This window comes from Takifugu flavidus, chromosome 19, assembly GCF_003711565.1.
Source record: "Takifugu flavidus isolate HTHZ2018 chromosome 19, ASM371156v2, whole genome shotgun sequence".
Classification (NCBI taxonomy): domain Eukaryota; kingdom Metazoa; phylum Chordata; class Actinopteri; order Tetraodontiformes; family Tetraodontidae; genus Takifugu; species Takifugu flavidus.
The window spans coordinates 11,817,718-11,831,171 of record NC_079538.1 but is presented as its reverse complement, the minus strand read 5'-3'; the positions used below and the strand labels follow the sequence as shown (position 1 = coordinate 11,831,171).

The 13,454-nt window shown below is 50.9% G+C and overlaps 1 protein-coding gene across 2 annotated transcripts; it reads left to right on the top strand.

The window, feature by feature from the left end:
- Window positions 1-2,930: 2,930 nt before the first annotated feature.
- On the top strand, window positions 2,931-6,407 carry LOC130516077 (breast cancer metastasis-suppressor 1-like protein-A). Of its 2 annotated transcripts, XM_057016859.1 has the most exons (11): window positions 2,931-3,214; window positions 3,453-3,543; window positions 3,868-3,995; window positions 4,176-4,255; window positions 4,352-4,448; window positions 4,578-4,667; window positions 4,765-4,829; window positions 4,943-4,982; window positions 5,086-5,215; window positions 5,314-5,355; window positions 5,472-6,407. In XM_057016859.1, the coding sequence occupies exons 1-11, from the start codon at window positions 3,079-3,081 to the stop codon at window positions 5,587-5,589; spliced, it is 1,017 nt and encodes a 338-aa protein (XP_056872839.1). In that variant the 5' UTR covers window positions 2,931-3,078; the 3' UTR covers window positions 5,590-6,407. The 2 variants fall into 2 exon arrangements, with proteins under 2 accessions (XP_056872839.1, XP_056872840.1); XM_057016860.1 differs by lacking the exon at window positions 5,314-5,355.
- Window positions 6,408-13,454: the final 7,047 nt, after the last annotated feature.

The following is a 13,454-nucleotide window of genomic DNA, read 5'->3' as shown; positions in this document are numbered from 1 at the left end:
GAGTTCTGCCTTGTTAAAAGTGGCATCTGCCTGCGTCAGAGGCGTCAAACAGGCGCTTTTAAGGTTTTTTTTAAACATTTTCAGGTGCTTTCTGTTTTCATCACAGGAGACAAACGAGTCCCCGCGTGGACGCTGTCTCCACGCTCCGCTGAGATGCCTCACAGATCTTCAGTCATCAGTGCAGCCTGACTGACAGCGGCCATATTATTCCCAGGCGGCGGTCCTGGACCCGGTGTGGGAGATCTGGCAGCATCTAGTGGCCAGGTGCAGATTGCAAGCTTCCACAATCACAAAGGAAGTTTAGCTGTTCCAACCTGGGATTGGGATGAGGGGAGTTGTGGGCTTCTTCTAGGTAGCTTCTTCCAACAGCTCTGGTTCTGACCTCATTCAATGGTAACTGCTTCGCTCTGTGAACGTGTGCACGTCTGCATGCTGCAGCTCGCCGGGCCTGTTGTAGCAGCTTCAGCTTCCCACGCGTGAGTTCTGCACCCCAGCTTTCCTCCTCTTTAGGAAGGAACCCATCAGAGTGTATCACAGTCATCTTTAGACCTGCACGTCTCCGTGACACAACAGAACTTGAACAACACCCACTTCATGTTTTCATTACGTCTGGTGTCACGGTAAAGAGTCGTCTGTGATCTCTTTTCTGCAGAAACGGACCTGCACCTCAACGTCTGCAGACGGCGTGCGGCAGGTTTGACCCCTGCTGCCGTCCATCGTCCGCATTAACTCTTCAAAATTGAGAAGTGAACCTCCGGAGCTGGGAGGGAGAGACGCAGAGTGTTCCCTGAAACTTTCAAACTGAGGCGGAAAAAAAACCATAAAAACGCCACTTTCAGGTTGAATGTGCAGCTGCGCGTTTCTGAGAAGTGTAGGTGTTTATGGAGAAGGGGCAATACCTCTATTTTGACTTTTCTCCTCAGGCATTCCCATGGTGACACACACCCCTGCAAAGGTTCTGACTGCGTGATCCTTTGTCCCAATGTTATGACGTTGCCGTCGGATTTTAAGCGGGTTCATTGTCACGGCGACGGGAGTGAAGGCGCTTTTGAAGATGGGTCGCAACGGAGATCGGCACAGTGCAGATTTTGGCTTTTTTTTTTACCATTGACAGTAAAAGATGCTCATGTCTCAATGATTAAAATGCTGCTGCACACAAACTCATCAGGGGTGTAAAAGTGCAGTTTTATGCTCCGTGAGCTGCTGTACACCACAAATCTGAAATGAAATTAGCCCAGCAAAGGTCAGGAGTCTCGCTCTGATCCTCTGAAGGTTGTTTCAAGTGCCACAACTTGATGAAAGCTAGGCTTTGAGCTTAGCTAATGCAGCTGTGAGTAGTAGTGTTTTAGAGGACTATTTAAAACCCTTGGGTCTGCCCCTAAACTGTGGTTCCCCACTTATATTTCAGTTGATTTCAGAATTGTAAAAAGCAAAACCGCCACCACCACCACGCTGGCTCGATGTGTACTGGTCTAGATACACACCAGTCCAGCGAAGCATCCTGACACACAAAGAGCAGTGTGAAAAATGGATGACTGGTGGAGAGATGCAGGCACCGCGGAAACAGCAAAGCCGCAGAGCGAGTGAGCAGAATCCATCACCGTTTATTTCCCTCTGCAGCTTCTGGGCCGGGGCCCTCCGTCTGTCTCAGGGTCACTAAGACACCTCCGGTTTCTTGTTTTGTCTGGCAAAACACGTCGGAAGGAGCATTTTGAAGCATTTCATTGTGTTTGTGCTGTTCCAGTTTTGCTGCCTTGATTCCATTTATGCCGTTTTTAGACAAAATTGTCTCCCATTGTGCTCAAGGTTAGGGTGATGTTAATGCAGCGCATGGGTCAACCGTCCCTGACTCCTCGTGTTTCTTTATTTTTTCCACCCCATCATATTTTTTTCCTCTAAATAATCAGTACTAAACAACTGCAAATGTGTCTCCCCCCTTAGATTTAACCGGGAAACATAAATGAACCAGTTTAAAGCGATTAAACGCCCTTACCGCCCTCTTGTGTTCAAAGTGTGAATTGTAGCTCTTGGTCACGTGGGCCGTGTTAACAGGTAAAATAAGTACCTTAAGTAATATCAAGATCCTATTTTGAGTGAAAATTGCCACTGTCCATTTGCAGTCAGCCATTTACAGATCTTCTTTAAAAACTACAAACTAGCATGACTGGGCCAGTATGTGACTCAACTCCAGTGAGTCAAAGAGACTTGCTGATCCATGGCAGTTTCACCACGGGGGGGTCTGAATCATCTGGCAGCCATTCCCAAAACTCTCAGCAGCTCTTCAGCTCTTCTATCTCTTCTTTCCCCGAGGCTGTTCTAATGCACACATAACCTCCTGTCTGTTTCCAGGCTGCTGCAATAGCACCGACTATCTGGTGCTGCTGGAATTACCGGTACACATCTTTATAAAAAAAAAATTAAAATAAAATCGTCCGTCTGCCTGCCTGCCTGTCCGTCCGTCCGTCTATCCGTCTGTCCGTCCGTCCATATGTCATTGGTGGGGCCTGGAGTTCAGATCTATTCAAAATACCTTGGTATTTTCTGAAGAGACGTTAGAGTTTTATTAATGGGTGCAAATGTGGCCAGTCTTCAGTTTATAAAAAGCACAGGGACATTTTGTATTTATAGGGTTCCCTCTCACATTTTTCTGGAGATTTTATGTTTAATAGACAAGCTTTTTCCTCTTGGAAGATCTAACTTTTTGCACTGTGCATTAGTACCATTCACATTTTCCAAATGTTGAGACGGTGTTAAATGTGTTAGTATTGGCCCCGTGGAAATTAAGGAGGTATTTAAAATACATTTCGGTTTAAGTCGATATGGCACATTTCAGTTTGTAACCGAAATGTCATATTAACTACGAATCCCAGAAACCTTCACCTCGCGTCCAATACCCATGGACGCATTTGATTGGACAATGGCAGTAAAACTACCTGTGATTGGCTGGCGGCGGCCATGTTTTTCCGACGCCAGCTGTCGAGATGATGGTAGGTTAACCGGTTAGCTGTTCAATGCAGGGTTGGCTCTCCGATCGGGCTTGAATTTCCGAATAGCCCATCTAACTAACTAGACGCCGCGATGCCGGTCCACTCGCGGGAGAAGAAAGAAAGCAACCATGACGAAATGGAGGTGGACTTTCCCGAACAAGACGGCAGCAGCACAGACGAGGAGGACACTGTTAGCTCCTCCGTGTCTGAAGATGGAGACAGCTCAGGTTGGGGGGAAAAAGGCCTTAAATGTTACTCGCAGATAATTGCAGCAAATATTTGTGTCAGTCACACGCGAGCATACCCTTAGATTTGGCCACGGTTGAAAACTAGCGGACATGACATTTGCCTCGCAGGGAGCGTCGATGTATGCATAATGTATGCGGGTGGATGCAGCTGGTGCATGAAATCAAGTGGAAATTGCAGAGATGACGTGAATGCCGACATGTGTTGTTGTGTGGACAGAGATGGATGATGAAGACTGTGAGAGGAGGAGGATGGAGTGTCTGGATGAGATGACCAACTTGGAGAAGCAGTTCACCGACCTGAAGGAGCAGTAAGTCGTCTTCAGCTGTCATCCATCACACGCATCGACCGCTCGGACCCAGCCAGAAGGCTGATTCAGCTCCTTTCATCAACCTGCATCACATTTTAAAGTTCAACCCTCTCACATTACTGAAGCCTCCTCGTTTATCCAGAACCGTCATGGTTTACGCTCAGTGTTGCATTTCAGCCAGGTTTTAAATAGCATATCAATACTTTTACTTTTTAATTAGCTGTGCCAGGCTCCATATAGTCCGAGTATGGTCCAAACCTCAAGCACCCCCTGACTTCTGTTAAAGCTGGCTCAGATGTTTGTGTTGTTTCACATCATGTTCAGGTTGTATAAGGAGCGTTTGAGCCAGGTGGACATCAAGCTGCAGGAGGTCATGGCCGGCTGCGCCCAGGAGTACCTGGAACCTTTAGCTAACCTGCAGGAGAACATGCAGATCAGGACCAAAGTCGCTGGTGGGTTGTTTCATTCTGCAGTTTAAAGTGACAAAGCCACATGTCCAATTATCTAGAACCCGATCGTTGCGCTGCAGCTGGAACAAGACTTAAGAGCTTTTAAATTCCTGAAGCTCAAAGTTTGATGGCTGCAGAGTGGGACTAAAGACTAAATGCTGGCTGATGTGATCTTTGCTGCAGGGATCTACAGGGGGCTTTGTTTGGAGTCTGTGAAGAACAAGTACGAGTGTGAGATTCAGGCTGCTTGTCAGCACTGGGAGGTGAGAGGTCAGAGGTCGCTGGCTGCGCCGGGGTTACGTTCTCAGAACTCCAGTTTGTGGGGATGTTTGTGTGATCGTCACCTTTGTGCCTGCCAGAGCGAGAAGCTGCTGCTGTTTGACACCGTGCAGAGCGAACTGGAGGAGAAGATCCGAAGGCTGGAGGAGGACAGACACAGCATCGACATCACCTCAGGTTCAGCTCCGCTCCGAATCGGCGCCCTGCCCAGAATTGGGCCCTCAATTTTAAGCCAAAAAAGAAAAGCGTCTAACTTGGACCGTGCAAAGATGGGAGGTCTCAGGCCAGTCGTCTGTGTTTTTCCAGAGCTGTGGAATGATGGATTACACTCACGGAAAAACAAGAAGAAAGATCCGTTCTGTGCCGTCAAGAAGAAGAAGCCCGTGGTGGTGTCTGATATCCTTTCCCCTGAGCTCCCTGCTGGTTTCCCTGCTCTCGTCCTCTGTCTGCTTCCACCGTGTTGCCGTGTCTTGTACCTTGACGACGCCGTCACGGCCTTATATCGTCTACATGCTGCAGGACCTTGATATTCTGGAAGACTGGACCGCCATCAGAAAGGTAACCAGAAACAGATCGTTGGCTCTATGCTGTGATGTGACCTGTGTTAATGCGACCCCTCCCTTCCCCCCTCCCTTCCCCCTTCTCACACACACACACACACACACACACAGGCGGTGGCGTCTCTGGGGCCCCACAGGGTCAAGGTGGATGGTGAGTGTTTCTCAGTTACAGTCGATATCCGTCTATACCCACCGATCTGTTGGAAGACTCATTTTGTCCCTGACATCCTAACCCCCCCCCCCAACCCCCCCAGCGCCTGCGGTGAAGCCTGACAGACATCACCACGTGGTGCGCTCCGAGGACGGCCGGCTCTTCTACGACAACCAGTGGTACTGCAGAGGACAGGCCATCTGCATCAACAAGAAGGACGACTACCCGACGAGGTGGGTGTCTGAGAGCGCTCTTCGCCACAAGGGGGCGCAACAGGCTCCATTTTTACCCGTTTGACTTTGTTTATTGTCCGCCTGGATCCTTAATCAAGGCTAGAATTGTCACCCAGAGGCCCAACTTTAGTCTCTCCCAGGTAATAATTGCTCTCGTTAAGCGACAGACCCTCATACGAAGTGTTCGATTTACGTTTGCTCTTTATTGTGACTGGCAGTCAAACAACGGCTGTGTTTGTGTTTCTGGCTCGCGCAGCGCCATCATCACCAACGTCAACAGCGACGAGGTGTGGTTCAAGCGGCTGGACGGCTCCAAGTCCAAGCTGTACGTCTCCCAGCTGCAGAAAGGCAAATACACCATCAAGCACTCGTAAACCCGCCCGCGCCTGGTAACAAAGAGCGCCGCCTCTGCCGCCCGTCTCCTCTTTCTACAGTCGCACCGCCTCATTTGTCCGTCGCTAAAGAAGCCAAACGTTTAGAGTGAAAAGGAGACGATCTGCTCTGTAAATATGTACCTATGTTGATATAATTGACGAGGTCGCCGACGGTCGTTTTCTCCCCGGGATGGAGGAAGCAGAGCAGGACTGCGGGGCGCCGAGCGCAGCCGCGCCTGAGGCGGGGAAAATCAAAAGGTGTGTGTGGAGGAGCCTGATGATTTCTGCTGCGTCAGCGCCAAGAAGAGCGCCGCGGCCCAGGAAAGAACACCAGCTCTTGGTCCCACCGCCCAGCCGAGACCACGGAATTCCACGTCCGGACGTCGGGTTCGAGACGATTTTGTAAACTCGAGTGCCCAGGGGTGTCGCGGGGGGGTGGGGGGGTCGTGAGGAGCATATCGTTAGCACTTGGTGGCGCCGCTGAGCTCATCCCTCGATGTTTCGGTGTCATTTTCACAGGCGAAGGCGGCATCTGTGCACCAAACATGGACTCAAAGATGTAAATGGTGTCGTGTGTATGCAGATGTGTGTGTTTTGTGTGTGTTTCACCGGGATTCCTCCCGCTCTCGTGCAGCCGGTCGCACCTACAAGTGAACGTTTAGGGCAGGATCGATATTAAATTGCCTCTTGTGCCATATCTAACAGTTTTATCACCACTTTGTGTCTGATTTACTAGCTATAAAAAGATGGGTTGGTGGTTTTATTATCCACATTTTCCTTTTCTTCCTTCCTGTCAATAAACAGCTCAACACTTTAAATGCAGTCTTGGTTATTAAGTCTCATGAATTTAGCTTCTCAGAACTTCTTTTTGTTCCGGTGCTTCTCGGGTTTTGTGGATCCAGGAAAGACTTGGAAAAATGCTGTTGCTCCTCCCAATTAATGAATATCAATGTTTGATCAGTTGTGGGTTATTGATCGGTTCCCACGGGCAACAACCTCCCATTAGTTTCAGCCTTGAATTAAAACCTGGTTCCTGGACCGTGTGCTGACACAGGTTGCGAGTTCAAACCCTTTTTCTATCAACTGAAACAGACTCTTGGAAGGAAGAGAAATTAATCTGGGCTTTTGTCTGCAAAGAAAGGGCCCAGTTATAATCTTGTCCAATTGCATAAAAGCAGAAAAGAACCCGGCAGCCCTCGCCACTGAAGTCACCTCTGAGCTGTGCCTTCGCTGCTTTTGGGTCCAAAAATAATAAGCAGCTTATTTTGGGTGAAACCTGCTGAGCTGTCATCTCTGATAAAAGCACTTTGGACTGCTGCTCTGTTCAACCTTTCATGGCCTCGCTTCTTCTGCCAGAGGGACATTCACTAGATTAACGCCGCACGCTGGAATCGATTCAGGATCTACGGTTTTCTCTCTTCTTGCTCACTCCCCCACCCCTCCCGCCCTTCACGGAGACCCACTGGACACTTTGACTGATCTATTGAGGAACATTGATCAGTTGGAGCCAGATTGTACCTTTAAAAAAAATCAAAGAAATTCATTAAAAGCCTAATTAGGTAAGAAAAAGTCCTTTGTATGCATTTAGAAGACAAAAAGCTAATATTTGTGTCGACTGGACTCAGGACTTCATCCGTGCTCAGATGAATTTCGGAACATTGCGCACAATTTTAGAAATTTGACCCTCCTGAAAGCGCCCCCTGCAAAACCTTATGAGTATCCCGCTGCACTACCGGGCCCCGGCCGCAAGGTGTCAGGAGTGCACCACGGTGGAGGAGCGGGGGGGTGGTCTGTGAATCTGGGGCACCCTGCTGCTGCTGAAGCCCCCTCCAGCTGATGAGAGAGAGAGAAAGATGAAGGCAGAGCTTGATCACAGCTCCGGCCACGTCTGCTGCTGCAACACGGGCAGAAAGAGGAGAATCCCCACCAACAGCAGGCGCACGGAGCCCTCCAGGCCACCGCGGAGCCTTTCCTCAAAGCTGCCTCGCCCAGTCCTCCTAATGGATGCACGCATCCTTGTGCACGCGCGAGTGTGGTCATCGATGCAAATAAGAGGCAGCGACTGCGCTGTTAACAGATGAGGCTCAATGGTGGTTGGGAGGTGGACGCTCGTCTCCCGGCTGCAGCTGCTTCTGTTCCCAGTGAAAGAGGAGAACTGGAGGGTCACGAGCACGCGTTTACTGCAACGCTGCGGCTAATTAGACCGTGAAAGCGTCGCGGCGTGCTGAATTCTTCATATCCCGTGTCCTCCCTGCGTGTGAACGCGAGGCTTTCTGTGCACGCATGCATGTCGGGCCCGTGCGTAGGCGCAGGCACCTTTGATGCCGATTGTATAAGAGAATGATAAATACATGCATCCATAAGTTGGTATCAAAGGGGTGAGTCAAGCTGTTCCTGAAGGATGGATGGATGGATGGATGGATGGATGGATGATGGATGGATGGACGGAGGGATGGATGGATGGATGGATGGATGGATGGATGAGGAGAGAGAGGCGCCGTGCAAGTTGACAGCGCTGCAGCTTGTGATCTAAGTGAACCCGGTCTCGCCTCTCTAGGTGTCAATAATGGTGTCATCCCAGATTTCAGCAGCCTCTCTGCCTGTTCTCACTGGAATGTCTCTACTTTCGCCCTTCCCGTCTCTGCAAAGGTGGAATTACTCTCCGGATGCTCGAAACCGGAAAAGCCTTCATCTGCTTGTTGATGTGACGGACGCGTCGCCGCAGGTACAGTCGACACCTCCAAGGCCTCGGCCGCCCACCTCCCCTCTGCCTCTTCCACTCCCACCAGTCTACTGACGCACAGTTTGACTCGTTTCCCTGATTGCCGCTTATTCCGGCCATGTTTGCTGACGTGGAGACGCAGGTGACCGGCGCTCGGACAGCCCGCCGAACCTCCTGCTTCTCCTGTTTGTTAGGCAAATCACTTTGAAGAGCACTGTGAGGAGGGAGCGTCAAATTTGGCAGCGAGTTTTGGAGAGATTAGTCCTTTAACGCCGGCCATCCTGCCCGTTCTGCACTGGGGCGCTATCGGCACGTGCGCTGACATGAACGTGCTCGTTGAGACCTGCAAGCTCAAAGGGGAGCAGCTGACCTACGTTTCCTCCAATAGCATCTGTTTCCGTCGCTGTTGTGCCGCTGCAGCCTGGTATGATGGCCGTGCACGGGCACGACCCCCCCAGTGTCCGTGCACCAGTTTGATGTCGGTGCCGGTCCAGTGAAAACATCTCCGGATGTGAGGAGCTGGAACAGTCTGGCATGCTCGCAGGCGTTGATGCTACTCATCTGTCCGACGAGGCGGCTCCCCCAAACCCACCGGCCTCTCCTCATCGAGGGGGGCGGAGACGGCGTCCTCACAACAACATGCCTGTTTGGGTTTGTTCCCATCTGTGAATGTGTGACACTGTAACTGAGGTCGAGCCCCAGAGGGCCTCAAGGTCTCCCGGAACAGGAAAACGAGCTCGACTTATTTGCGTCTCGCTCACGCTGGAGATCTCGGCGCAGGCTTGATATGAAAATGTAGTCAAATGGCCAACTGGTGCCGGGATGAGATCCTGGAAGTCTGCATGGCAGTTTGCCTTTGATACGTGGCTCTGCAGGCATGTTCCTTATTTAAGAGTGTGTGTGTGTGTGTGTGTGCCGGACACAGAGTCAGTGGAGTGCGTTAGCTCAGCCAACCGTTGGGCTGTAGTCCTAATTGGCTGTGTGTTGTTGACAGGATGCTGACGGAGCACATCGCTCAGACAGGTACTCCGTTTCCCCCCGTTTCATCTTCAGAGTTTGTCAGGAGGCTTCCTCGGGGGGATTCCCTCCTCCGCTCATCTTCAGACATGAATAGAAAATAAAAAAACTGTGGCACCATTTTGATGGGTTACAAAGCATGCTGCCCCCCCCCCCCCCCCCCACTCTTTAGGCACAAGGATCTGACACAGGAGGCTGGAGACGGGCCTAATCAGACGTCTCTCTGCTTCCTGGGTTGGTAACTGTCCTGTGACCTACTCGGCCTCTGATCCCCAACCAGCTGTAGATGCTTAGGGCACCTTCAGGCAAACTCCAAGGTAGTCCAGACCAGGATGGTTCACCATCAGTCTCTAACACTCGGAACACCTCGATTCTTGAGCTGCTTTCCTGCTTGAGAAGCACAGCTAGCTTCCAGAAGCTGTTTCCTTTTCTATCTGTGCGTAGTGGATTCATCATTCTCAGGCTAAACGGCCCTCGGTGGATGAGCGCTTGGATGGAGAACGCACCACCCGAACCAAAATGCCATCGAGCTCCCTTCCAAGCATCTCTGCAAAGCCCTAATTAGCTTCCTTCCCCAGCAAACGTCCTAGGTGCCGAAAATAAGTACCACCTTCCATTACGATGCCAATGAATCCGCCAGGGGCGCTTGTGCACGTGCTTGCACGCGTCGAAAAGAGTGGGGAGGGAGGGCGCATCTGAAATGAAGCGTGTCTAAAGACGAGAGAGGTTGCCGCCTCGGGTGCTTTTACCCAACACTTTGCTTGGATGGGTCACAATGATATCGCTCAATGCTTCTCATTCATAAATACACTCTCAGAGGCCGAGACCCCTTCAGGTGTTGTCACAGTCCCAAGCACGGCTGAATGTGTGCACGAGTCCAACACTGTACGCCTGGAAGGCATGCAGTCGGCCATGTTGGAGAAAATAACCGGAACCCCCAGTCGAGTCTAGACTTGAGGAAGGACTCGACCTTCTTATGTCACCCAGATTTTAAAAAAACAAAAAAACCAACTATGACTTCATGGGAAATGGTTGATTAGACATTATGCAATGATGTAAAAGCGATTTAAGCAGAGGGGATGAGACAGGTCGGGAGTGCTGAGAGTTCACCTCCTGCTGCTGTTGATGGTCTCTGCGCTGAAATATTAACAGGAAGTTACATTTTTAATGTCCTTTAACAAATGGAACCGATAAAAGCCCCCGAAGCGAATCAAAGTCGCGCTTTTGGAGAGTTCTGCTGCTCCAGGAAAGGTCCCATGAGCACGTTTGGTCGACGCACCAGTTTGCTTCTGGATCGCCTTTGACTCCGTGGGCATGAGAGAAGGCTTACATCACTTCCTGCTTACAGAGTGGGTCACCGATTCTGAAGAACCGTCAGTTCCCCTGTATCCAAATAGCAGCTTATGCATACATTGTTGGGATCCGGGAGCATTTATGCTAGGCAGTTTGGCTGCCTGACTCGTGTCTGTCTTACCCATCATGCATCAGAAACACCTTCTGTTGGGGCAGCTGTCCACAGCCGAGCTTGTCCTTCGTTATTGTCGATACTCTCCAGTTCCAGTTGAAGGAACACGAGGAAGAAGCTCTGACCCACGAAGGCGAGCTCCGTCTGATCCCGACCCAAGTGCTGCGCCGCTTCCAGGAGGTCGATTCATGAGGTCACGCAGGGTTCAAACCTGGGATCGCCGCAAATTTCACCGCAAACTTTCACGTTAACCAAAATTAGACGGAATCTCGTCCGTCTGGTGCAAATAAACGACCTGATGGGGAAACGTGTGGCCCGTAGTACTCAGCAGCCAGACCGAGTAAACACAAAAACATGTAGGTGGCTCCAGGCGCACGCGCGCGTGTGCACATTAACATTTGGGAGTGCGTGGGTGGGTGCTATGTTAGAGCACCGGCAGCGCCACGCATGTGCGGCGGGCAGCACGAGTGCACTGCTGCTTTTTTCTTTTTTTTTTTTGCACATGGGGAATTTGCCGAGCTGATCTCAGCGAATTCCGCTGCGTCCCCAGCGGTGCTGGGCGTCGGCGTGCATATTCATGAGGCCCCCGTGTCTCCGGCAGGGGCCTCGTGTCGCTCCGCGCGGGGCCAACTCAAAGGAGGAGCCGTTCGGCCCACGCCACCGGGGCGACTCAGTGTTACGTTGCAGGTTCCAGGAGGGGGTCACTTCCAGGGGAGGTGGTGTCAGGCCGTCGGGGTCTGATCACCGGTTCACCTGTTACCGGATTAATATCACGTTCTCTGCGTGCGTCTATTATATCTGCTTCACACGACGGCCTTAAAAAACAACCCGGAGCTTCGTAAATTAGTAAAGAGAATCTTCTGACCACCAGCGGCTCCATTCGCCTCTGCACTGCCCACAGCTTCAAGCCGTTTTCTTTTCCCTCCTCACGTGGTCTCCTCTGAAACACACACAAACACACACACACACACACACCTCAATCAGCCTATGGCTTAACAAGCCTACTTTCACCTCCAGCTGCACCAGCGCTGATATGCCTGCATCTTCATTCTTACGTAACCCTCAGAAGGAAGCTGTGCAGAGGCAGCGAGCCCGCTCCGTCTTTATGCGCCCGTTTCATTGAGCCTCAGCGGTGCCCGGGGGTGCGTGTTACGCCCCCCAGACCGGGCACTGGAACGTATATAACGTCGCAGCGCACTCTGAGGCTACCTGACCCATCCATCCACAGAGATGTTTAAAAGTGGGAATGAATGGGCCCAAGTGTCTGTTGCTCCTTCATAAGGAAACGTTCTGTTCCCTTTATCAGTCATGGAACTAATGCAGCAGAGGCAGAGGGGGGGGGGGCTTTTATTGTGAAATGGATGCAACCTTTAATGGGTTAGAAAGTGAGGCCGACAGAGGGGTGGGTGGGGGTGGGGGGTGCAACAGCAGATGCAGAGAAAGGGAGGCACTAATGGAATCCAGAATCATCCAATCATTTTCAAGTTCAAATAATTCCAATAGGCTTTTTATATGCTGGTAAATTTGTCCTGCTTCAGAGGCGATTATAACTGTACACAGTGTGATGTAACCACGCGTTATTACAGCGTGGCAATAATACCGCGAGTTCTTCCTAAAAGGTTGAGAGGCGGATTTTCCAGCGAGGTTATTAAGAGTCCACCTGCCCTCATTAATGTTTGATTGTGTCGGGCTAACGGCAGAGTGAGACCTCTGCCTGCGCTACAGCCACGACGGCCGTCCAATTAATGTCATTAAACTCAAGGAGTTTGGAATCGAGAGCCACACTTTGCTACCTTGAATTAGCCTCGCGCCAGTCAACTGCATCGCTGTGGCAACAGCAAAAAATCAAAAATCGGCTGGTTCCAGTGGGTCAGAAAGGCTAAACAGGCCAGTTGGAATAGCAACGAGGCTAAAGCTAGCTGTCGGGCCCTTCATCTCCCAGAACCTTTAAGCTACAGGTGCTTTTGGAGGGTTGATGCTGATGCTTGGGGTTCAGTCCCTCCAGCATGGGCTCAGCATGTACTCCTCGTGCACACTGGGTTACACACCAGTCTATGCTTTGGCGCTTTAGTGGGTTTTTCCTAATGTTTCCTCCGTCTTCCAGTAGCATCCAGTGCGACTGTGGCTCTGTGCCCGCTGGCCCTCAGCCTCCTCGACCCAAAGCAGGAGTCTCCAAATCATCGGCATGTCGTTGTGGTCGTTGTAGCCGAGCACCAACCAGGCAAGGCTGCAGCCCTTCTATTATTCATCCGTCCTCTCGGGTGACCTCCCATAAACACTCTGTTGTCATTTGGGCTCCAGTGTCTCATTAGTGCTCAGTTCAGCCCGCTCCTATATTGGTTTTGGTCAACCCTCACCTGACCGATTAAAACCACCGAGCTGTGGCGCGCAGATGGACTGAGGGGCTCCGGCTGATGCCACCGATGTTTCCACGGTAACCATGGAGGTGTCCAGTTTTTCGCCAAACTGATTAATGTGGTGATAACTGCAGTTTGTTGTGCCCGGGGGAATAAAGAAGATATTTTTTAATGTGTTTAGCCTTTAACCCCCGATAGGCAAATGTGAGAGTGTCCGAACAGAACTGATGGTCAACGCTGCAGAAGGAGCAGAAAGTTCTGGTCTCGGAGCCCAAAAGTGGAGATTTGCTGATGTTTGATGTAA

Bases quoted from the DNA above. Each gene is read 5' to 3' on its own strand.
- LOC130516077 (XM_057016859.1), top strand. From the start codon at position 3,079: ATGCCGGTCCACTCGCGGGAGAAGAAAGAAAGCAACCATGACGAAATG. The intron at 4,256-4,351 runs GTGAGAGGTCAG...TGTGCCTGCCAG, and splicing joins CTGCTTGTCAGCACTGGGAG to AGCGAGAAGCTGCTGCTGTT. The intron at 5,216-5,313 runs GTGGGTGTCTGA...TCCTTAATCAAG, and splicing joins AAGGACGACTACCCGACGAG to GCTAGAATTGTCACCCAGAG.